A 26,539-nucleotide genomic window follows, 5' to 3' on the forward strand; every position below is an offset into this window, starting at 1 on the left:
TTTTTCTATATGTTAGTAAATGACATTTTTGAAGGCCTTCAGGGCATTTTTAGCCCTTGCAAGCTGACATGCCAAAGGCATGTTCTTTCAAAATCTTGTCTACAACTCTTGGAGACCTTTCTAATGAGTTAAACGGCTTGTAATTTTGAGTCCCGTGCAGAAAGTTATGCCCAGTTAAAGTTAGGACAAATTTTATATAGTTTTTTGAAAAATTACATAGTTTTAGATTTTATTATGTAATAAACAAATGTGACCGTTGGACTTCGATTCTCAAGGGGTCTTTGTGACCCTTGGAATCTCATGAACTTCTATATGTTGGATTTTCGAATGGAATATATTACTTTTTGGCTTTCTTCAATTATGTATTATCTTGTTCATCCACAACACCGCAGGTTCTCACTTAGGTGTTGTCATTCGAATCCATAATTCGGATCACACCCCCTCTATCTCTCCCAAGTTATAGCTCTCAATCTCTCCCTCCCTCCCTATCACTCTCTCTTATATCTCTCTCTATTTCTCCTCTCCCCTCTATCTATTTATTTCCCTCCCTCTCCTCCCCTCTCCATATATATATATATCCATCTCCTTCTCTTTCTCTCTCATCATATCTCTATCTCATTCATATACATACACACTCCTTGTTTCTTCTTCCTCGTCTCTATCTTATTTCTATCTCTCTATCTTCCCCCCTCCCTCTATAACTTCCTATTAATTTTCTTTGTCACCTTCCCTCTCTTTCACTCTTTCCCCCTCTATCTATATTTCCCTATCTCTCCTCCCCCCTCTCTATCGATATCTCATTATGTCTACCTCTCTCTCTTATTCACTTTATCTCTCTTGCTCTATATTTCCATCTTTCTAATTCTCTCTCTATCTCCAACTCCCTCCTCTTTCTATCTCTTTCTATCCATACCTCTCTACATCTATCTTATTATCTCCCTCTATCTCTATCCCCAAACCTCTCCATCTCTCTCTCTCCGACTCTCTTTCTCTCCATCTGTCCCTCTTCATCTCTTTCTATCTCCATCTCGTTATCTCTCTCTACCAATTAATCTCATGCACAACTAAAAAATGCATGTAAAAAATGACCAGATTTTTTCCCATTGACCTTCAACACCTCCTTAGTATAACCATTGCACACGAGATGTGATTGCTAGCTAATATCATTTTTTTAAATTTAGAATTCTTGCATTTTTTAAATTTTATATATTTTTTAATTAAATAATAATAAAAGATGCATAATTGAAATTGGCTAACCATAGAAAACTGCATTTTGAAAATATTTCCTTAAAATTCCCCAAATCAAATAAAAAAGTGTTGAGAAATATTTCGAACTCATCCCATACCCTCCAAACATCCTGTGTACTCTCCACAGTATACAATTTAATGTTAGCCAAAAAGTCAATTAACAAAAAAATGCAATTTGATATATGAGCCAAAACTTGAGGAGCGAGTTCAAATCCCAAGGTATCTGACACATAAACATCTGGCGTACAATGGGGAATTTAAAAAGAAAAAAAGCGAAAAGAAATCGAAACTCTCGTTGGACTCAGAGAGAAGACGAAACAAGGTCAATGCACAACGGAGCGCAATTTTCGTCGAAACTTATTTCCGTTACAGTGCAGCTCACGCCAAATGAGGGTCCCAGACTCCCATGGATTCTAACTGCGGAATCTTCCAAATGACAGTGGATTATCTCTTTCAAAATTTGTCTACAGACACTGTCTAACGGTAATTGTTGTGACAGTTCAAGTTTGCCTAATTGAATACAATTAAAAAAAATTCAATCACATGGCAAAGAGTGGCCAATGATTTGCAGCCAGCAGCACTGGAGTACACAACATCCCACCAACCTTCACCTTGCCAACGTCCCTGCCATTTGACCCGACATGACCCACTTTCCAGAATAAAACGTACACTGCCATATGACCATCTGCTGGTAAACGTGAAGCCGAAGACTTTTCTTTCTTCTGAACAATTTAGCAGCTCCGTCTCTGTCTTTTGATGGAGAGGGCGTAAAATTTTATTTTCCCGCACAATGAAGAAGAAGATTCACTATCATCATCAGAAACAGAAATCTTGTTGTAATTGCAAATGGAGGCAGGTCGTATTAGGGTTAATGGGTGCAATAACAGCAGGGCTGATTATGTTACAGGTGCTTTACATGCCGCAAAGTCTGAAGAATCACTACTTCAATTTCGCTGCCGCCTCACCCAAAATTGCATTTCTCTTCATTGCAAGGAATCGCCTTTCCCTTGACTTTGTCTGGCAGAGATTTTTCCAGGTAATTATTGAAAACAAAAATTCAAAATTTGAATTAGGGTTTCACTGTGTATTTTCGTTTCTCGTTTTAGAAGACACGAAGTTGTTGTGTTAGTAGCTGTCGGGATGAGCAATTTATAGGCAATTGAAATATTATTACAACAGATGAAATTTGTTTTAAGTTTGACCAAATTGTTCCGTAGAATGTATCCGAGAGGAGCGTATTTATTTACGTCTTTAGAAAATTGTTTGTATGGAAATTCTATTTCAAAATAAGTTAACCAAATTTGATTTGTTTATCCGGATCTAACATCTAGTAGGTCTGGTGTGTAAGATTATAACTGCAAAATAAAGGAGAGGCACTATAGTTGACCCTGGCAGTCATAGAGGAGAGCCACTGATAGTTGAGAACCAGTTTCAATAGCTATCGTGGTACTTGGCAATTAAGGAACACTTTATTGTTAAAACAAATATTAAAAGATATTTGAAGGGACTATCGGAACAGTCTTTGACCAGAAAGTAGCCATTCCACCAAATCATTTCAAAACTTAGCTAATCATTATAAAACCGTTAACTTATGACTGAGTTTATTTTTCGTATTTAAAACTTATTCCTATAATTGTCTAAAAGGCGGATCCGTTGAATTTCAATGGCTGAAATTAAATTTTTAGCTTTGAGTAACATTACGAACTTCTCCGAATAGGGTGCCCAACTACTTTGTCGTCTGCCATATATATAGTTTTCCCTCGCATTATAATGTGATCTCTAATTTAAAATAAGTGTAGTCAGTCCAGTCAGTCAATTAAGCGTAGAATAGTTGGTAGGTTTTAAAAAATAAGGAATACATGCTCTATAGTCTACTACTATCAGAGGTTAAAAGGCTTTTGATTTGTCATTAGCACCTGAGTATCAGCGAATCAATAATTTTATGTAGGTTTTTATAAAAAAACTTGCGGTAATTTTTCTTTTGTTTTTGTTATTTTTTTAGTTGGCAAATCTAGATTCTGACTCGTTATTGCTCAAGTTTATGTGTAGATGTACATAACACAATCATTATTTTGGACGGTTGAAAAGAATTTCTGCTTCATCCTTTACTTCTTCGTTTAAACATAGAAGAATTGATGAATGTTTTCCTTGAAAATTGATTTTGAAGGCAAAATATAGGGTTAACTCATAGTTTCCTGGAGATGTGTGGATACAAGTACCTCTATAAGGAGGGGGCATTATTAAAATTAGGATACGTTGAGTAAACGAATAAAGTTATGGTTATTAACTTACATTATATACCAATGTAGTCACCAAACAAATGCAGGTATGAGGACCAGGGACGCGCTCTTTGTTTGTATATTAGAGTTTCTTGGTACCTATAGTCAATTACTTTTAATAATAGTAAATTTTGATCAATTTAACATGTTTGCACACACAAGCACATCTTAAAAAAATTACAAGCACTTCTTCTTAAAAAAATTACAAGCACATCTTAAAAAAATTACATGAATAGTTTTTGTCTGGAATTTGGTGATTAGCAAGTTCAAATTTTGAAAACTTGAAAAATTGCCAAAAGTAATGGAAAGATATCCTTTTGTCAGATGATAATGTTAAAAAGGGACTACTCTCAACCTGTGCTTGGAAAGAACTTACAAATTCCTTACTTTATTAGAGGTCGATTCATCAAGTTTAGGTTTCTTTTTGGCTTAAGGATCCGATGTTTGCAGACACAGGAATTAGATTTCTGATCTAATGTTTTCAAATTGCACACTTCAAGTTCCAGGTAAGAAATCAAAACTGTCCTTTTGGGAATTTCCATCACCATTTAGCTAAGTTACCAGTTCAGGTTCGGATTCAAGTACGAATTCGCGGATTTGGCAATTTTTTTTTTCTTGGGTACGGGTTCATCCGTACACACACACACATGTGTGTGTGTGTGTGTGTATGTATGTTCAACCATCAAAATTATAAAATATAATTATATAATTTATAAACTATCACTACCATTATTGATTATTACAACAATACAATCCATACAAAAATGAAATATACAATGTGACTGCTGCAATGATATATTACAGCAGTTATAAACATATCAGATATTACAGAGAATAATATAATACAACATCATTCAACCACGAAAAAAGGATCCTAAGTTAGAGCACGACAGAGATGAATATGAATAGCATTAGGACAGAAGGATGAACAGAATAAGGACATAAATAAAAGCAGATCTGCAGTAGTCTAGAACAGCTTGGTGCGATAGAACAAGAGAATGTATGAGCAGCCTTATGTAGAGGATAAGAACATAATTCAGAGCAGACCGGTGAAGCATATTGGAAAGGATCAGAGAGACATGGGTTTACATGTTAAAAAAATATTAAAAAAAGTATGTTTTTATTGGTTTTTGTGTTTTTATGACCCGTGGGCCCCGTTTTTGGGTACCCACGGGCCTGGGTTCTCCTGGGTCCGCCCGGGTTTTCCCTGGGTTCCACCCGGGTCCTGCCCAGGTGGATCGGTTCTCTGATGGGTTCTCTATGGGTCCTGCCAAGCCTGCCATCCACCTGGGCAGGACCCGGGGGGAACCCAGGGAGGACCAGGACCGGGCGAGAACTAGGACCCGGACCCAGTTTAAAATGCCAAGAACCGGTATCTTAGCCATTTAGAAACAAGGATCTAAAAGTGCAAACTTTAAAACAGTAAAATGGAATACTCAGAATGAAGGAAATGGTCACTTTCAGTTCTATTTTGGAATTATTTATAGTAAACATTTATCAATTTGGTTATTTTTATAAAAAAATTGACTATTTGAAAATGAAGAATGCCATGATATATATACACACACATGGTCACACTTTGTTATGATTTGGATTCTAGATATAAGAAAGTCACAGTAGCAGCGACAACAGCTACAGTAACAATTAGTTTTGAACCATCTTACAAGGGATGATTCCAATGCAACAAAATATGATGCAACATTACATTGAGCATGAAGAAGACAATAGATTTTATTTTGTGAAGGTAAGCTGAGCTTTTGTACAAAACACACAAACTCTAACAGAATTTAGGATTATTACCAAATTCAAGAAACTGAGAATTCAATATTGAAAAAATTTGACAGCAATTTCAAGATTTGTAAAAAAAAGCGTTCCTTTAATTTTTCCATATTTCTTCTACAATTATTACTCCAATAATATCACTATTTCTGGGATAAAATACTTTGCTTTGCAAATAGCCAGTTTCAATTTTAGCACAATCATTGGTTTATAGATTCTAACCACCAAATCTATTGTACTGTGGTTGGCTTGCTCTGACCGTTTGTGCAAATTACTCAAAATGTAATATAATGTATCTGTGAGACTGAGGACTATTCAAGCAGGCTCTGGTGTTCTTCAGAAGCTTCACTTTGTACATATATTGAAATTTTAGAAAAGTTATTCTGGATAAAAAGCTTAATAATATGTGTTGTTAATTGTCTTCAAATTTTTAATTGTCATTGTAATTGGTGTTATTGAAAAAAACATATTTTAAACAAAGACACTGAGATGTTAAAACTTTGCAAGCCAACAAATCTAGCTGAGCAAGCGAACACAAGAGTTAATATCAACTTGCAACTTGCAAAGAAAGAAAGCATTAGACCTTAAGGTATGTCCTATGTACCATAATCAAATTTGAGAAGAGCAAATTAGACACGTATCATACAGAAAAAAGAGATTGTATTTATTTTCATTTTCTTTTGAATTGATTCTAGTTATTTCTTTTCAGTGTTTGAATTTTGATATTTACTTTTTTATGAAGACTGTACTTTTCTTTTTTCTCAGGTGTTAAATTTTTCCTAACCATGATTGTTGATTAGAGATTTGTCTGTTGGATATATTATGTAGGAAGCAACATTGAACTGCAAAGAATTTTGAGTTTTTGTCTCAAGCCTAGAAGAGGTTGATCTTTATTGTCTTGCTAGTTTTGGGAGTCAGTACCAAGTCCTGCGGCAGTGATCAGCATATAATGTTTCTTTATAGATGATAGTTTATAATTCTTGAACTCATTTTGCCATGTGCAATAAATTATAATACCCTCCATTTAATTTTAAAAAATAGACAGTATCTTCTCCTAAAGTACAGAAGACACTCATTTTAATTGTATTTGAAGTACCGTCTTTGAAGCCAACTGCATTTTCTGAGTAGCATTCCTGTGCCTTGTACAGGGAGCTGAGGAATCCAAGTTCTCAATTTATATTCATTCAAGACCAGGATTTGTGTTCAGTAAAGGAACAACAAGGTGTAAATACTTTTATGGGCGGCAGCTGAGTGACAGTATACAGGTTTGTTCTTATGCCATTGACACTATGCAGAATATGCCCCTTTAAAGGAAATTAAATATTTTTTTCTGGTTTTGAGCTGATCTATCTATTCTTCAGCCTTAAGCAACCTCAAAGATCTGTGTATTTGTCTAATATGTTTCCTTTATCTATATAAATTTTCTTGTCAGTGTATCCAAGTTAGTTTTCTATAATAGAATAGTTTAGACTCTGTTTGGATTGAAAATCTGCAATTTATTAAAAAATAGCTCTTTTGTCCAGGTAGATTGGGGAGAAGCAAGCATGATTGAGGCAGAGCGCATTTTACTTAGGAAAGCCCTTCAGGATCCACTTAATCAGCGGTTCGTTTTTGTCTCAGATAGGTAGGTGATTGTGTTTGTTTCCAACCTTTTAGTGAGAAATTGCTAGTGCAATGGGTCTGATACTAAGCAGGATGGCAATGTGTGTGATGATAGCAATGACAACAGTTCAAAATTTAGTTTATGCCAAGAAAAGTTCTCTTTATTGATTATTTACAGGTAAAAGGCTGTTGAAGTCTGTTTTTCTATGCACTCAGTTTGGGAAATGTATATAGCCAATTTGTTCCCTTATATAAACTCTAGGGGAATGTTGGCATAAGAATCAACATGACTTTAGAAGATGTGTTTAATTATAGATATGGTATTTCATTTCGTCTTTTCTGTCTCCTCCTACTTCTTTATCATGCATCTCCTCATTAACTATTATTTTTTTTTGTACCCATCTATCCAAGAAAAATTGTTTCAGTTTGCCCAATGAAGAAATGCCATTCTTCAATGGCACATACCAACATTTAGGTTCACCTACTAAGTATATAGAAATATCTAATTCCCATATTTCATGTAGCTCTTTTATATTTCTTCCATCATTCTAATGCATGTCCATTTCCATCAAAATTAAGAATCCCCATTGAAACTAGGGTTTCTAAATTTTTACCACATACCCAAATTTGATTGCATATTTTCATAATTATTTTGGCCTTAAAAATATAAATACAATTAATAGACCCTTGATAAATTTTAGTGAATTTTCCATAAATGTAAAAATATCAGAAAATATCCTTGATTTGTGACCTAGAAAGCAAATTTATGAAAAATCATAAAATTGCAAAACTTAATATTGATGATCCAAACTTGATTTTTGGATTGTAAATGATCCTTCAATGTCTGTAAAAAAATTGTAGAAAATTACACAATTGTTTGAAAGATAAAGGCAAATATTCAAAAAAAAGGGTCTTTGCCCAAATCATAGTTCTAATACCACTTGATAAGATCCATACTTATAATAATAGCAATAAGATAATATAGAAGATAGATCTCACATGAGATGTTTGTGGGCCAAAATGCCCTAATATTCGATATATTAAAAAATAAAAATAGAATAAATCCTTGAGATTGGGCATGTCTCCATACTATATCTTCAAGAGATCCCAAATGCAATATCGTACTCAACACATAATCTTACAATGATATTCACCTCCTATACATATACCTTCCTAATAACATAATGGAGGGGTACCATAGTCCCAATCAAAGTTCAAAAACTTGGGCTCATTACGGACTCGGCAAACCAAAAATTTGGACTCGGACTCGGACTCGTGAAAGATTCGCGAAAGACTCGGCAAAAAAAAAAACCCGTAGTTTTACAAAAAAACATAAAGAAATTAATGCATTTAGAGAACATAGGAGCCATAATTGAAACATTACACATGTCATATGATCTACAAATGCGCAATATTTGAAATTTGAAATAGTAAATCTAAATACCCAGATTTCTTCAATGCTAATTATGTTGTTATATGGAGCCTAATCAGACTCGGAGGTTAAATTTTCACTACTTCCATCAGCGCAACTTCCCCCTATATTTTTTGACAGAGGTTTGGGGGCAGCGCCCCTTGCAAAAAAAAAAAAAAAAGCTCACTTTTAAAGCTTGCATGAGGTTTTTCTGGGTTGCACGAGTCCATTTGAAAGACTCGCAAGTCCGTGCAAAAGACTCGCGCGAGTCTTTCAGATGGACTCGCTAGGACTCGCCTCGCGAGTCCGTGGTGAGACCACGAGTTTTAAAACTATGGTCCTGTTGATGTGTATTTTGTACACGACCAAACACAGAATAAAATACCCAAAGGTACCTTATCCTCTCTTGAGTAAAGCTCCCGAATGCTGAAGATATCGCAGAAGGATCAATCAGAGAAGCTTCAAGGTTCTTGTATGTAGGTTCTCTACTTGTGGATAAGCTCTTTGTGGTATGATGTGATTTTGTTGGAATCACAAGGGGACTTACACTTGATGACTTGAACGTCTAATTTGCTGGAATCACAAGTCCTATTCACTAACTGGAAGACAAACAAATGGCAAAAGATGCAGGGTTCAGGAAGTCTACTCTACTATCTAGGATGCGAGAAGATGGATGAATGACTAGGTGGAGTCCTACTGGGTTGGGTCTCACCATCAGGTTGAACAATTCAACACCAACTCAGTGCGATCTTCTAAGGGATTCTTCCAATACGTTCAAATCTTACACCATCTGACAATGATCACCATTCAAGATAATGCATGAGCAATAGACGTGTTATGACTTCAGATTAAGCTCATTTTATGCCAGTTGACCACGCAGGGTGCACTTACCATCAGTAAGAGGCTAGTGGTATGGACTAGACAGATTCCACGCAGGTGCATTCAACAATTTTCTTCACTCAATCTAATCATCTATCATAAAAAATGAAGATTCAACAAGAGACCATGCACATTGCAAAGAAACAACATATTCCACCATATCTTCAATGAAAAGAAGTCTTTACAATTAAGGCAACAATGTCTTGCCTTCTCTTCTTAATCTACTCTAATTGCTATTCTACTATTCTGGCCTCTATTACTAACTATTAACTATTAGCTATTATTGACTAACTATTAGCTTTTACAAATGAAGAGCCAGGGCTTATATAGCGCCCTCAATACAATTCAATGGCTCAGATCAATTTGAGATCAATGGCCGATATTTTATAATGAAAACCCTAATTAGGGTTAGTTACAACAAACTTAATTCTGACCAATGAAATAATTGCATTATTTGGACACGTCTTCTATGGAATATTCGACCAATGGATAGTTGGGGTAGTGTTGACGTGTATTTTGTACACTATCAAACACAGAATAAAATACCCAAGGGTACCTTATCCTCTCTTGAATAAAGCCTCTGATTGCTGAAGATATCGCGAAAAAGGATCAATCAAGATGACTCCAAGGTTCTTCGTTGTAGGATCTCTACGTGTGGATAAGCTCTCTGTGGTATGATGTGATTTGCTGGAATCACAAGGAGACTTACATTTGATGATTGAACGTCTGATTTGCTTTGAATATTGCTGGAACACAGGCTCTTACTAGCTTAGATTTGAAAAAAGAAGGAAAAAGACGAGGGCGAGGAGAGGATCTAATCCTAATACTAAGGAATGTAGGAGCAATGATTGATCTTTGGTGAAATTCTAACTAAGTCTTGTTTTGACATCCCAGGACCATCTCCACAAGGTTAGTGCGATCTTCGAAGGAAAGCTTTATGATGTTCAAATCATCACTGCAGGCATAGACACCATCAAGTTGATGCATATCAATGAAGAAGCGACAAGTTGAAGTTGAGCTTAGGCTGAACGATTCCAGTTGACTACGCAAGGCAAGTCTGCAATCAACAAACTGCTAGTAGTATGGATATACGAATTTCACCATCAATCAAGCACATTTTTTCCACTTATCTAATAACATGAAATCAAATATGAGAAGTATAAAGACCATGCAAATTGTCGAATCGACCCATAAATTTCACCATTTCTTCAATGAAGTTACAAGTCTTTTACAACAACATCTTGGCAACAATCTTTGCCTTCTCTCTCTACTCTACTCTAATTGCTATTCTAATCACCTTCTAACTACTCTCTATCTGTCTTCTAACTGCTTCCAACTATATTCTAATTGCCTTTACAAATGAAATGCCAGGGCTTATATAGTGCCCTCAATACAATTCGATGGCTTAGATCGATTTGAGATCAATGGCCAAGATTTTACAATGAAAACCCTAATTGGGGTTTGTTACAACCATTACATAACATTTAATGCTTGACCAATGATAAAATTGTATTGCTTGGGCACATGTCCTCTCTGGAAAATTCCACCAATGAATAGCTGGGGTAGGTACATCGAAGTATGTGTCACCTTCCATGAATTATGTACATTGAATTTGGACGTGCTGAGGTGGACCACACTGACTGGAGAAGTGATGACTAGGATGCCACCTCGTTTGACACTTGTAACTTGGTAGATATTCAACTTGATGTTGTTGAGAAGCTAGCTTTAATTAATTCATCTGGAACTATCTGCTTCTTCAACAAACCCTTTGCTCTGACTTCTTGTGTCTTTGATTTGCAGGATGATGATGTACCTCGCCTTGGAATGCTGGATTGGAAGAGGTCGCCCTTGATGATGTTAGTCCAAAGAAGGCCGTCCTTGCTGATGCTAGACTGGATGAGGTCGCCCTTGTCCTTGCTTGATCGTCCCGGAGGAGACTGTCCTTGATCTGGCTTGATTTTCCTTGATGAGATCTCCATTTGATGCCTACACAACATTTCACAATTAATAATATATCTTGAAGTGTAGAAAGGAAGAATCAAGATTCTAATTTAGGAAACTTCATGATAAATCTTGAGTTATCATTTCCTAATTTAGGATTTTCAAAGGCAAAATTTAAATCTTCAAAAATGGTGCCAAGGTGATTACGCCATACCTCCACTTGGGAATTAATTCTAAAAAATGATGCAAAAATAGGAGAATTCGCTAGGCAAAATGTAGATCAAGACTCCCTTTAGCAAAATGCGCTTCCTTTAGTCTTCACAAGCATCAACTCCACCACCTTTAGTCTCCATATCTCGCACTTGAAAGGATGATTGAATGATTTGGATAATGAAAAAACACACCCCAAATATATAGAGCGCTCACCATTTTATTTCCCATAGGCCGACTTGACAAAATAAGCCAAAAAATAAAATATAAAAAATACTAAGAAGAAGGCCGACTTGATAAATAAAGACAAAATAATGCCTTGTGCACTCAACTTTTAATTTTTTATTTCACAAAAATTAATTTTAAATGCCTTTATAATAGAAATTCGATTTTTTGAGGCCCAAAATTAATTTATTAAATGCCAATTTAATTAATTTTTTCAAATATTTCGAAGTTGATGATTTTGGCATTTCATGTGATTTGGAGGATATTAACGCCCAAGTAGAAAATAGTGAATGCCAATAACTTCTCTCTGGTCCCTTGGAGAGGGACAGGAGCGCCTTTTCACTTTTGTCCTCAATCCTTCATTTTTTAATTGCCAATTCACGTTGTGGGGCTAGCAATGATCCCTTTCGTCCCTTCAGTGCATGTTCAACTCGTTTTTTTTTGCAAGGCAAAATTGATGTTCTAGAGATTTTCGCCCTAGTCCTTCAGTGAGGGACAAGAGCACTTTTTGCATTTTAGCCTAGGATTGTCGATTCTTGGAGGCAATTCCTTGTTCACCATTTTTTAAAGGACATTTCTCATCTTGCATCACCTTGTCTTGGCGCGGCCTTGGAGGGAAATTATTGTTTTTATGAAAATCGCCTTGGTCCTCCAGTGAAGGACAAGAGCGCCTTTTAGTCCATTGCACAAACTCTTGATCACATCAACTTCCAATTACCCTCAAGGCATAGAACATCATTCCCCACTCCTGCTTGAGTCTTGGAATCAAAAAATAGCACTTCAAAATGTTAGGCAAATAGGCATATTTGGAGATTTCGCCCTGGTCCCTTGGAGAGGGACAGGAGCGCTTTAGCCAATTGTCATCGAAATTTGTGGTCCTTGCAACTCCATTCCACCTCGAGGCATTTTAAACACCATTGCAAATATGTACCTTGGCCTGGATTCATCCCAATTTGGAGAGGAAGGCTAGCTAATGTGTTTTTCGCCTTGGTCCCTTGGAGAGGGACAGGAGCGATTTTGCAATTTTAATCTTACCTATGCTTTGCTCGCCTTCGAAATTATCTTCTATGGATCAATCACGCCCTCTTTCATTTATTTCAAACACGAAACTTGCCCTGCCTTTGCAAGAAATTTGCCTTGTTAGAAAATCGCTCTCGTCCCTTGGAGAGGGACAGGAGCGCCTATTGCAACTTGGGTTGATTTCCTCCTTTGCGAATTGCTCAAGTTATATTCAACGGGCAAAACATGCTTCCCCTGACCTCTTCAAATCGTAAAATCACTTTAACCCTGCGAAAATGAAGCAATTTTGAAATTCAAGCTCCGGTCCTTCAGTGAGGGATAGGAGCGAATTTTGCCCTCTAGGCCAAATCTTTTCACTTTTCATCTCAAAATTCCTTTGCTAGGGAAGATATCATCCTGTTACAAGCCATGAACAAGAGTTCAAGTCCGAGAAAGGTCTAAAAATGTGTATATAAAGAAAATCGCTCTGGTCCCTTGGTGAGGGACAGGAGCGCTTTTACCTTTCTAGACAAAAACTCCATCATTTCATTGTCTTTGATCAAGTCTGGATGCTATATCATGCTCATTTTGTCCTTCACCATGCCTTTGATGTTTCAATTTGACCAAACAAGGCCAGGAATGGCTCAAATAAGCCCTTTCGCCCTGGCCCCTTGGTGAGGGACAGGAGCGATTTGCCTTGGACCCCTGGAGAGGGACAGGAGCGCTTTTCGCTTTGGACCCTCAGTGAAGGACAATTTTTATGGAATATAACATTTAAGTATAAGTGACATTTCCTTCTATGTTTCTTCTTTCTTATACTTTAAGTTATATTCCACATATACTTTCAGGATGTTTGAGAGTGGTTTCAGACCTCTAGGAGTTATATTGCAAAATCTAGTTTTTTGAGGTTTTTCAGTTTCCAGACTTAGTCAAATTTCAGGATCAGGACTTTCAGACTTAGCCAAATTTCAGGATCAGGACTTCACTCAAGCCGAACTTGCTATCCTATTGATCTCCCTGACAGCACTCAAAATGCAAAGGTCAACTGACAAAACCCTAAAAGACCAAAAAAACAAACCCTAAAAAGCAAAAAAGCAAGGGTCCCCATTTGCAATGGGGCGATGTGTGAAAACGTCACAACAGGTAGGTACATTGAAGTTAGTGCCATCTTTGATGAGTCAGGTACATTGAATCTGGACATGCTGAAGTGGACCAACCCGACTGGAGGAGTGATGATTGGGATGCCACCTTGTCTTTCCTTCAAATGTTGGATTGGAAGAGGTCGTCCTTGATGAGGCTGGGCTAGAGAAGGTCGTCCTTGTTGATGTTGGGCTGGAGAAGGTCGTCCTTGTTGATGCTGGGCTGGAGAAGGTCGTCCTTGTCCTGGCCTGGTCTTCTTTCATCTGCCAAAACAAACCAAAAGATGATTAAGGACACATGATAAATTCATTTCAACATAGCATTTTCAACTTAAATCATCAACAAAAAGATATTAAAATGAAGTTAGTTCAAGACTCTTTCCAGGGACGGGCCCTATAAGAATTTCGCCCTGGACCCTCTGGAAGGGTCAGGAGCGAATTTTGCATTCCTGGCTCATTTAGACCTCCTTTCAACGTTACCTCACAATTAGCTCCTCACCTGGCCCCAACAAGGTGAAAAATAGCAGTTTCAAAGGATTTCGCCCTGGACCCTTTGGAAGGGTCAGGAGCGATTTTCTTGATTAGGCCTCAATTACCCCATTTTTTCACTCCAAAATCCTCCGGAAGGTGAGCATATGCTTGTTTTAGTCCAACAAAGTCTAGGGATCCATCCTTTTAGCTTCTCACATGGGCAAATTAGGTGATAATGAGAATTTCGCTCTGGACCCTTTGGAAGGGTCAGGAGCGAAATTCCTTCTTTAGGCTTTATTTTACACTTCCTGTACTTCAACTCATCTTGCAAGGCTTAAACAACCTCTCTCTAGTCTTTTCATGCCTTAGGAATCAAAATCTTGTCTTGACACAAAGAGGAAATAGTGACTTTGATGAATTTCACTCTGGACCCTTTGGAAGGGTCAGGAGCGAAATTCACTTTTTGCTTGCCTATTCACACTAAGTTTCACTTTCTTCACTTCACTTCATCTGGAATGCCCCATATTGAACCCACTTCTCAACTTGGCAACATTGGTTCGATCTTCACAAGGCCCAACAAGGAGAATTCGCCCAAGAAACTAGCCAGGGACAAGACCTATCCAGAATTTCACTCTAGACCCTTTGGAAGGGTCAGGAGCGAAATTCCAATTTTAGCTCAAAATTTGCATCTTTGGTGGATAAGCATCTTTCCAAGGCATTCCAAATAGCTTCTCTCACCCTAGTCTAGGCCTAGCTTTACTTAAATTTTGGAGGAAAAGGTGACTTTAGGGTTTTTCGCCCTGGACCCTTTGGAAGGGTCAAGAGCGATTTTCTTTGCTTGGGCTTACTCCTCCATCATTTTATCTTGAATCCACCACTCAAGGCTAGGAAATAGTCCTCATCTTTCACCCAATCCAAGTTTGATTTGTTTTTGCAAGGCAAAATAGGGGATTTTAGGATTTTCGCTCTGGACCCTTTGGAAGGGTCAGGAGCGAAAATCTTCCTCTGACCTAGAATCATCACTTTTGGAACGCAACATCAACTCAAAGGTGGTCTCAAGGGCAATTTCTACCTTGGTCTAGTCTTGTCTTAGCATAAACTTGAAAGGAATACATAGGTTTTAGGATTTTCGCTCTGGACCCTTTGGAAGGGTCAGGAGCGAAAATCAGGTTTTAGGGCAATTTTCCAATCCTTTCATCTTCAAATCACCTCCAAGGCATAGAACATCCTGCCTCACTCCTCTCCAAGTCATGAAAACCAAAATCTTGTCTTAAATTGCAAGGAAAAAAGGAGAATTTAGAAATTTCGCTCTAGACCCTTTGGAAGGGTCAGGAGCGAAATTTTCATTAGGCTTCAAAACTTTCCTTCTTAGCAACCAAAATCTACTCTAAGGCAAACCAAATGCCTTCTCACACCCTTGTCTAAGTTTAGTTTTGTCCAAAATTTGGAAGAAAAGATGACTTTGAGGATTTTCGCTCTGGACCCTTTGGAAGGGTCAGGAGTGAAAATCTCTTCTAGGCTCAATTCCTTCATCTTTCATGATTTCTTGCAACTTCAAGTCACTCCTAGGGACAATTCCTTCTTGATTTTAGCTTATCCCACACTTGACTTAGCAAAACTTTTATAGTAAAAAGAGGTTTTGAGAAAATTCGCTCTGGACCCTTTGGAAGGGTCAGGAGCGAAATTCTCATTCTTGACCAAAAATCATCATTTTTTCGACTTGAAACTTCTTTGCAAGGTAGGATTTCATCTTTCATTGCCCTAGAAACAAGGTTTCATGTCCAAGAAAGGTCAAAAAGTAGGTTTATAAGGAATTTCGCTCTGGACCCTTTGGAAGGGTCAGGAGCGAAATTTCCTTTCCTGGCTAGAATCCTTCATTTTCATAACTTCCAAACATTCTCAAAGGCTAAATCATGCTCATTCTTCTTCTCACCATGTCTTGGTCATCAAGATTTGGCTAAACAAGGAAAGAAATGCCTCTTAGAGAGATTTTCGCTCTGGACCCTTTGGAAGGGTTAGGAGCGAAAATCTTGACTTGGGCTAGATTCTTCATTTCTCCCTTTCAAAACGACCTCAAGAGGCAAAGACAAGTTATTTCTCTTCCATCCATGTCATAACAAATCAAAACTTGATCTTCTTCATTGCAAAAATAAGAGCTTTTAGGAATTTCGCTCTGGACCCTTTGGAATGGTCAGGAGCGAAATTTCCCTTTTGGTCCAAAATCCTTCATTTCTCAACGCTTTCAAACACTTCAAAGGCAACAAGAATGTCCATCCTTCCTTCCAAGATACCCTGCAAATCAAAAATTAGTCAAACTTAGGAGGAAATGAGCTTTAAGAAGATTTTCGCTCTGGACCCTTTGGAAGGGTCAGGAGCGAAAATCTCATTCTAGGCTAGATTACTCACTTTTCAAACTTCAAACCACTTCAAGAAGCAAACTTAGATCATTTTCCACCCGAGGAAGAAGGTTTCAAGGTCAAACAAGGTAGCAAATGAAGTTTATGATGAATTTCGCTCTGGACCCTTTGGAAGGGTCAGGAGCGAAATTCTCCTTTAGGCCAAAATCTTGTTTTTCAAAATCAATCAAACTCCCTCTCAAGGCAAAAACATACCCATTCATCTCCCATCAAGCCAACGCCTAGCCAAAATAAGGAGGAAAACAAGAGTTATAAAGATATTCGCTCTGGACCCTTTGGAAGGGTCAGGAGCGAAATTCCTAATCTTGGCCAAGATCTTGACTTCATTTTCACATTTCTTCATTCAAAAAAGCGTTTTTTCCTTCATTCAAGCCTGGGAATGCGTTAGTTCTAGGTTTTGGTCAAAGTAGAATGTCCTATGGAGAATTTCGCTCTGGGCCCTTTGGAAGGGTCAGGAGCGAAATTTGACATTTTGAACTCTCCGTTAGGATCATTTTATGGAATATAACATTCAAGTATTTGAGAGTGGTTTCAGACCTCCAGGAGTTATATTGCAAAATCTAGTTTTTGGAGGATTCTTCAATTTTCCAGACTTAGTCAAATTTCAGGATCAAACATTCCAGACTTAGCCAAATTTCAGGATCAGGACATTCCAGACTTAGCCAAATTTCAGGGCATTTGAAGATCAGGATAACATTTCAGACTTCATCACTAACCAACTCGACCTAGCTCGGACCTTCAAGAATGATACCCACTCACAAAGCAAGACACAATTAGCAATGAGAGCAAAACCAGGCCCTAAGGAAGACTCCCAAAGAAACCCTAATTCTGGGGCCCTGTGGACTTACCATGGCTCAAGCAAAGCCTGTAATCCAACGATCCCCTCGACAACACCCATCCTGCAAAGGCTAACAGACAAAACCCTAAAAGACCTAGAAAACAAACCCTAGAAAGCAAAAAGAAGGGGTCCCCATTTGCCATGGGGCGATGTGTGAATACGTCACAACAGGTCCCAATGAATGCCTATTTATTACCTAATATAATTAGTTATACAAGTTGTCAACATGACCCAATATAACTAACTAAAGGGATGTGTGCAACAAGTTTGCATCTCCATCCATCTAAATACATTATAATATCACATCCTTAAGTGCATGACACATTATTGTGCTTATACATTTGTTTCATGTGTTACATTAGTATGTTTTAGCTTCTATTCTAATTTGCTCTTATAGCTGGTTGTGAGTACCTGTTCTTACTTTCATTTTCTTAGCTTCAACAAGGATAACAAAACAATTTTGCAAAGAATTCTTTGATTGTGAACATAACTGTCTAATTCAAATCCTGAATTGACACTAACTATGAAAGTCTCTGAGCCCGAACAAGTTTGTAAAATTTAGGGGACAACTTGGTGTAATTGATAGGATGACCATTAAGGGAGAGGGTATTAAAGTATCATTAGTTATTCTTTAATGGTCATTATTGTAATGTTAGTTAGTTTAGTTACTTTCTATTCCTATCTTTCGCTCATGATTGTCTCGTTTAGAAACGTTGTCTTGTAATTCCTTTATATGGAGTCTTTTGTCTCTATTGTTAATCAAGCAATTACCATTTCAGTTCTGTAAATGTTATTCAATTTTCAATTCAAGATGCAAGTTATATTCAAGGTTATCTTTTCTTACAAGTATGTGTTATATCTTTAATATAATAAATCTGATTATTGTCTTGTATGTTGTAGATGAAAAGAGCATTTATTGATTTCAATGTCCTTCTCACAAATGCCGATTGATATATATATGTATGCAAGGTGGATCAAGCAATACCTTGACAGGTCATGTCTATTAGACATGACCGATCAAGATATTACTTGATCGCACCTTTTCATTTATCATTGTATTTGCCAATCGGTATATAAAACTTAACAAATCACCCGATACTAATCGGCATGTATACCATAAGCAAGACAACTGATACTAATCGGTATGTATTTAGTTATAAACTAAACCTGATAACAATCGGTTTTCACATAGTTAATATGTTTAACGGATATTAATCGGTGTGCATACGATTCAATGTAAACCGATACCAATCGGTATTCTGTGCTATGAGATTTACAACCGATAATTATCGGTAGTTAAGCATTGATCGAAATTTGCAAGTAAGGTTGAATATATATAAATCGAAGAATAATCATCAAATGAAGGAACGATAACTTGAAGTCTTTATCATAGTCTATCTATAAGATAGATGATTGAATGAGAGACTTCATTTATCTCTCATTCAGTCAGTTATCTTACCGAGGCTATCATGCATTAACAAGTTCCAATGTAAAAACAGTGCAGTTTATTTTACATAAGAGTAATTTGTTACTGAAAATGCATCCCATGTGCCAAATTCTTTATTATGAAATAGCTTGACTTAATCAATATTTAAAGAAGTGATGAGATTGCATATGATAGTTTCACATTAAAAGATTTACCTTCATAAATTTAAGCCTGGAATAATTTGCTTTTGCTGATATTAGTAATTTCTGATTATTTGTTTTCCCAAATTTGTCGCAGCTGCGTACCACTATACAACTTCAGCTATATATATGACTATATAATGTCTTCCCCAAAAAGTTTTGTTGACAGGTTAGTGGATTGCTTGTGGAGTTGAAATGTCTTGCTACACTATTTTGCAAGCTTTTAAATTTAGTGCTCCCTTGAAGTAATGCCATTTTTTCCTTAACCTTAGCAGTTAGTTGGGAGACAACTTATAATGTTGAAGTGCTCACAGAAGACTAATGAAAATCTATCCATTTTCCTATTATTACATGACATACAGCTTCAGTGACACAAAAGAAGGGCGTTATAATCCCAAAATGTCTGGGGTAATCCCTGTGGAGAAATGGAGAAAAGGTTCTCAGGTAAGATCTTGGGTGTCTCTGACTATCATTTTGGTTGATAATATTTATTATTATGACATGAATTCTTTACACTGAATGGTTAAGTTGATGCATTTTGCAGTGGGCTACTTTAATCAGAAAGCATGCGGAAGTTGTAGCTGCAGACAATGCAGTTTTTCCTGCATTTCAACTGCATTGTAAGGTGACCCAGTTGTTCTATATATAAGAGTCAAATGTAAAACTCTGAAGTTTGAATTCTTTGGTCATGAGTTAGGGCTGGTATTTGAAATAATCTGAATATCCTACGTATTATTTTATATTTATCTTTCTTTGTCTTAGCTTATTACTAAGGTTGTTCCTTTTTATTACTGCCTTCCTGTCCATGCTTCTTTGATAAGCTCAAATATCTGGTAGCAATATCATAAATATTCGTTGGTAGGTTATATTGTCAAATGTCCTATTGCAATCCATTTGGTTCAAGTGCCCAGGCAGACTCTTTCAAATTTTCTATATCCAGTTGTTATCATTTTGCAAGCGTGATGGTTTTTTTTGATCTTCTTACCAACTCACGTCGATGTAAATTACTTTATAAATTCAGGTTACCAAAGGGCTTGGACGAGAACATCCATACAAGAAAAATGTTTATCTTTTTCTTAAAACAATGTGTAAAAAGCTAGACATCAATTTGAACATGATTTAAAAAAAAATGTAGTCAAGGATCGAGTGTCCAGTTAAGGACAATCAATCCTTTTAGCCTAAACACGACGACTCCACAATTGCATTATGAAAGTAGCGATTGAGAACACAGCCTTTATTTATCAAAATTTTATTCAACCTTGCCTTGAAGGCATATACAATCATTCAGTCTTACAAGCACCAATCTTACAATCATGCAGTCCCTCAAGGAGTTACAAACAAATCTCATCTCTCCTCTTAACTAATACATGGGTCTGCAGGCTGTTACATCAGTCAATCAAGGAAACATCTCTGTACCCTTTTCTGCATTCCCTTATCCTTAATTTTGGATCTCTCCTATACTCTACTCTGTATCCTCCTCATATCTTCAGTGCTCAATGAAGGAGGAAAAAATGTCATTACCTCTCTCTACTACACTCCTTAGTAACCCAAAACCTACCTATAGTTGTGTCTATAGGAAAGCAGTCGCTTAATTAGTTAAGTTGTCGAGCAATTAAAAATTGTCATCAATTAAAAATTGTCATCAACTAATAAAGACATGACTGTCATCAAAGAATAACTATGTCGAACAGGAATAGAAAAGGACTAGAGTGGGTGGGAAAAGTAGACACTAGACATAGCTTTCGCCAGCCAATAACAATCATAACAAAAGAAAGAACTGTCTTTTATTTGTGACCTATCCTGTGGGCCGTTCCCTGAATTCATAGGCTAAGGAATATAGCATGAGTTGATGCTTGTTATGACTATGTCAAACGCCTTGATTAAGCTATTTGTCCTCATGTCCAGCTAGGAATAGGAGTCGCCAATAAGACAAAACTGTGCTCTTCATGTGGCCCCACCTTCAATGCCTTCACTTGTAAATGGTAATGAGAATATTCACGGCTTCATGAAACTACTCAATGACAAAGGAGTTTGAAGAAATAGTGACGTCAAAAAGAAATTTGGTGGGTCCTAGCAAAAAGAGGTGGCCAAAATATAGTCATAGGGGTGTTGAACACACTACCCGGAGACTGAAAAGTGGGAGTGAATCAGTCTTAACCATTTTTTTTTGATTAGTTATTAATTCCATATCAAATAAACAACAATATCAGAGAGAACTCAAACACACAACCATAACACCAAATTTACGTGGCAAACCCTAAGATACCGAGTTCTTCTGTTTTAGGCTGGGTCTCTATATGGGTACTATTCGAGTACAGGTACGGATCGGTTTTGGATTGGGTACGGTTGGAGTTCTTCCTGGGCGCCTGGGTTATTTGACAGAGAACCCAGGCACCTTGGAAGAACCCAGGGCTGTACCCAAGCATAGTTTCATAAATTAAAACCTCAATTTCATTCTCACAACGATGTGGCATCAGTTTTTATCAGAATATGCCAGCAAGCAAACAATTAAATATCATTTCAGTTGCATTTGTGAGCTATGCATATGAACATGGGTTTTGTAAACTTTATATCAGCATTACTGAGTTTGATTTCAGTTGATTTACATTATGCATATGTAGCAGCTGTTTGCTTATGTTTTGTGAAATCACTTTCCTTGTGTTTGTAATGATTTGGCATTTTGTCAAATGTTTGAAAAATGAAATTGAACCAGCTTCTGCACTTGACACAGCTATTGGTAGTTTCAATCCAATTGATTGTGGTTCAATGAAATTGAACCAAATGTTGATATTGACCTTGATGCTTCTGAATCTCTGATGAAGAACATGAATATTAAAATCGATTATAATTTGAATTATCATTTTGTAATCATGTTTTGAGAGTTGAGTATTTTCATTTTTCCAAATTCTGAATGAGGTATCAAAATATTCTCTTTTGATATTTATTGATATTTATAGGCAATTATGGATTTATGAGTATCACTCTTCTTATAGTTATACACTGATATAGTTTATATTTTATAATTTCGATGTTTGAACATGTGTGTGTGTATGTATGAGCATATTCGTACCTGTACCCGCACCCAAGGATTTTTTTTGCCATACTTGCGAATTCGTACCCGTATATGTATCCGTACATGTACCCGAATTGGTAACTTAGGGTAAACCCCATAGGAGAAAAACCACGGTGAGAAGAGCTGCTTGGAGCTACTGTCCAAATCAAACCTCACAAGAGATAACAAGATTGCAATAGGTTTCTATGGGATGAGCCCATAAGGAAGTATACACTCCCTAAAGCTTTATGGCTACGCGAAAGGGAGCTCATTGCTCTCTGAATTTTACAATAGTTTACAAATGTAATTGTTGATGAGTGTTTTGTGGCACTCTTAAACATAGAATAAAATACTGAGTATTCTATCCTCACTTGAATAAGGAAACCTCAAATGCTAAACAATGTGATCAATGAAGGTAACCCCAAGGTTCCTATTGTCAAGTCTTGACATTAAAATGGATAGACTTGGTGAAATAACATGATTTGCTGTTCTCACAAAGGGACTTACACTATATACTTCTACAAAGCAGCTGGAACTTTGAACATCGATATATAGATTTTGGTGATGGTTTCTTCCTAAACTAACTTAAACTTCTACCACACAAAGATCAAAAGGATCAGGGTTAGGGAATCTAATCTAAGACCTATGAACAATGATGATAATGGATAGTGCTTTAGATGGACAAACTTGTTATGGAAATACTTTCTACTTAACCAAAGATAGCTCACAACACCATAGAAAGAGTGCAATCTTCTAAGGATGGTGAAAGATTTTCATATTGTAAACTTCCATTCAAATACGTTGGCAAAATCCAAATAAACATCCAAAATCAAACTATTGCCAAAATGAGTTTCAAACTAATGATACACTGCAATTTGCAATCAACAAACTACAAATGGTATGAACCAAGGAATTGATCAAATAACTTCACATTTCTCCATTAAAATCATTGAACTTTAATTATAACTTGAGAAGTAGAAACCATGCAACATGTTAAAATGTCATACAAAGATCCACCATATCTTCAATGGCAATTATGTATTGATTTCGACATAGTCTTGGCAACAATTTCTAATCTCCTGTTACTACTACTACTACTACTGCCGCTATTTTATTTCTAACCCTTTACAAATGAAAAGGCCAAGGGCCTAGTTTGATTCCAAATCAGTGGCCAAGATAATTCAATAAAACCCTAAATGGAGTTGGTTAAAACTACCACCTCATACATTTAATATCAACCAATGAGAAAATGAGTTGCAATATTTCATTTAATGTCTTGGTACAAGTCCATCTCTTCCTCTTTGGATGAGTCAGGTTCGATGAATTTGGACATGTTGATCCTTAACTTGTCATTGTTGGAGATGAGTAGGAGCCACCTTAGCTTGTGCACGTATTGCGAACCCTCTTTTCTCAACTCCTGACTTGTGTCCTTCAACATGTTCATCTCGTTATTCATTTCGGATTCCCATCTTTGCACTTGGTATCCTTCTTCATTCTACATAGGATGAGTTTCTAACTTTGATTAACTCTTCAGAAACTTCAAAATGCTTTCTTTATCTTATCTTTGGCATGTTCATTTCTTGCATTTAACATCCTTCTTCATGACAATCCTTGACCTTGACTTCACTCTTGTACTTGCATCCTTCGTGCTATGACGTCCATCTTTGTCACCTTGAATATCTTGACCTTGCTTTCCCTTGTTGTTGAGTCCTCCTCCATTGTTAGTTTCCTTGCAATCATGCCTGAAAATAAAGAAAATTCCTTGGATCATGAATATGAATGAAACTCTATGTTAATTCCAAAATACTTAAATGAAATACAAGAAAATTGTAATAAGAAAATGAAAGTTCAAATCTTGCATTACCATTTTATCTCGAAGAATCTAAATTTTTTCTGACAATCTTTCTTCAAGTGAAAGTTGTGAAACGAATAGCAAACATCAGTAATTCGCAAAAATTCTTTCATAAGATGCTTCGTAACTCCTTCCAATAATTTGGAAATGACCCTTTTAACTTGGAAAATTGTGGAAATGATGTTTCAATTCTGAAAATGCTCAATTTGGTGGAGAAAATCGCTCAGGTCAGCATGTAAATCGTTGGTTTTCCTTCAAGGAATCGCCTCCCTTTTACCTTTGACTTGTTTCTTGGACAAAATTCACCTTCTCACTCCACACTTGGCTTTAAATCTGATTTCTTACACAAATTCACCTTCGTCTGCTACTGAATTCACTGACTTCTAGATCTGATATTTATTCCTATTCACTGATCTCTGCTCTTAATTAGGCTTGTTCTGCTCTTATTTCGTTGACCTTTCTGCTGGAATTCGCCCCTTCTTTGATATGGAATTCGCTCCTTGCTCTGCCTGAAATTGATTTGAATTAATGTATAAATGATTCCTCCAATCTTGCATAAGTAGGCGGTCAAATGTAATTACATCTCTTGCTGAGGTCGGCCAGGTTTGAAAGGGATTTTATTGTGTTTTTTAATATTGCATCTTTTCCCACCTTCATTCCAAGTTGGCCTCCTCCTTTCATGTTTGCACTCATTTTGCTCTACACGTTTTGGAGGGATTTTATGTTTTTCAATACAAGTCGGCCCTTCTTGATTTCACCTTTTGCATTTGCATGGGTATATATACAAGTTTGAGTGCTCATACTTCTAAGCAATTTTCTCATTGATCATGCATTAAATTCAAGCGATTTTCTGCTCTAGATCTGATTTTCTTGGCAGGACTAGGAGGTCCTCTTGCATTGTTGGGCAGGATTTAGGCCTGTGCATGCAATATTGAGTGGAATTTTGACCTATGCATGCAATTTGTGGCAGAAATTTGAGGTGGTCTTGCATTTTTTCCAAGGGGGAATTGCATGGTGTCTTGCAATGTGGGGTGGAAATCCTAGGGTGTGCAACATTTTCAAGCGGAATTTCAAGCTTGTTCAACAATTCAAACAAAATTTGCATCATGGTCAGCATCTGGAATTGCGAGGAAATCTTACAATTCAAAGAGTAATTTCACTTAGGTTTTACATTTTCGAACGAAGTTGTAAAGTAGCTTTACAATTTCAGGCATAGTTGTATGTGATACTTGCAATTGGTAATCTTACATTTTAATTAAAGCTTCACCTTTTACATGCAATTTTGCAAAATGTATCTTATTAATTTTGGAATTTATTGCAAATTTAAACTACTTCTTTCTTCATTACAGACTGCTTTGACACTGTTGTTCTTTCATAATTAAACTTCAAACTTTGCATTGCCACTTTTCCAAATCAAAAATTTCATAATTCTCACCCTTGGAGTTCACTTCTACACAAGATTTGTTTTCACAATTTCAACCTCAAAACCCCTTCAGAACTTAATGCAAATAACCCCTCTCATAAGGCCAGAGAGTAAAATTATCACCATGCTAAGCAAAACTAAGCGAAACACTAAGCTATCAAGCAAAAGGAGGGGTACCCATTTGCAATGAGGCGTGTGTGTTTATAACACAACAGTAATGACATTTGTCAACAACAAACTATGCTGATTGAGGCATTGAAGTGCACATGCATCTCTTATATCCACACTCTATTTTAATTGATTTGATTTGCCTTTTATATCCTCTGAAAGTCTTCAAAACATCACTTAGGTCGGCTACAAGGTGGCGTGTGAAGGAAATGTGTAACACCATGTTATTCAGCCCTAAAGCTCATATCTCAAACAGAATTGGTCACAGCGGTTCATGCAGAAGGGTTAACTTGTCCCAAAACAATCTTAGATGGTCGGCATACATTACTCCTCTTGGTGCATGGTCCAAGCATCTGGTGCAAACCCTTCTAGCATATCAAGTCAACCCTTTAAGCACTTAACATATTAACTAACTTATCTGACTGATATTTGTACCAGAGAGACACAATTGTTAACATGCATATTAACTAACTTATCTGACTGATATTTGTACCAGAGAGACACAATTGTTAACATGCAGATCATGATATGAATGTCATAGGATTTGCTAATCATCTCTATACTCTCCTATAATGATTTCAAGTCATTTCACACTGGCACAAACATCAAAGTACTTGTATAGGTGAAGAACAGAGCATAGAAGTTCGCTGTATCATCTCAACACCTTGGAAACCAAACTTGCAATACACTAAAGTTTCTGAAACTTGAATAAATTATTGCTTACACCTTAGTTAACATGTCCTCAAAGCCGCTTGTTCAAATCTGCCAGTATAATGACTTGCGGAGCATTCCAATATGCCTTGTGAAGCATTTTTCTCTGTCTTAGCACTATCTGGTACACAGTTATCCATAACTCTTTCTGCGGAGGGAGTTGCTACCTGAAACTTTAGATATAACAAGTTTCCAGCTTAACCAACTTAACTTCTGCAAGATAATATCGTGTGGTGCAGAGGAGTGCAGACCAAAATAGCATGTCTCTG

At 36.8% G+C, this 26,539-nt stretch overlaps 1 protein-coding gene across 2 annotated transcripts in view; it reads left to right on the forward strand.

Moving 5' to 3' along the window:
- Positions 1-1,525: 1,525 nt before the first annotated feature.
- Positions 1,526-26,539, forward strand: part of LOC131065545 (glycosyltransferase BC10) — a 70,126-nt gene continuing 45,112 nt past the window's right edge. The window contains exons 1-7 of one of the 2 annotated variants that reach the window (XM_058000079.2): positions 1,526-1,939; positions 2,156-2,284; positions 6,455-6,571; positions 6,830-6,930; positions 19,162-19,233; positions 19,427-19,508; positions 19,609-19,689. In XM_058000079.2, coding sequence (XP_057856062.1) covers positions 2,165-2,284; positions 6,455-6,571; positions 6,830-6,930; positions 19,162-19,233; positions 19,427-19,508; positions 19,609-19,689 — 573 coding nt within the window. In that variant the 5' untranslated portion in view covers positions 1,526-1,939; positions 2,156-2,164. Of the gene's footprint in view, positions 2,285-6,454; positions 6,572-6,829; positions 6,931-19,161; positions 19,234-19,426; positions 19,509-19,608; positions 19,690-26,539 lie in introns of both variants that reach the window. The other variant, XM_058000078.2, reaches the window with a different exon arrangement.

Source organism: Cryptomeria japonica, chromosome 4 (assembly GCF_030272615.1).
Source record: "Cryptomeria japonica chromosome 4, Sugi_1.0, whole genome shotgun sequence".
Classification (NCBI taxonomy): Eukaryota; Viridiplantae; Streptophyta; class Pinopsida; order Cupressales; family Cupressaceae; genus Cryptomeria; species Cryptomeria japonica.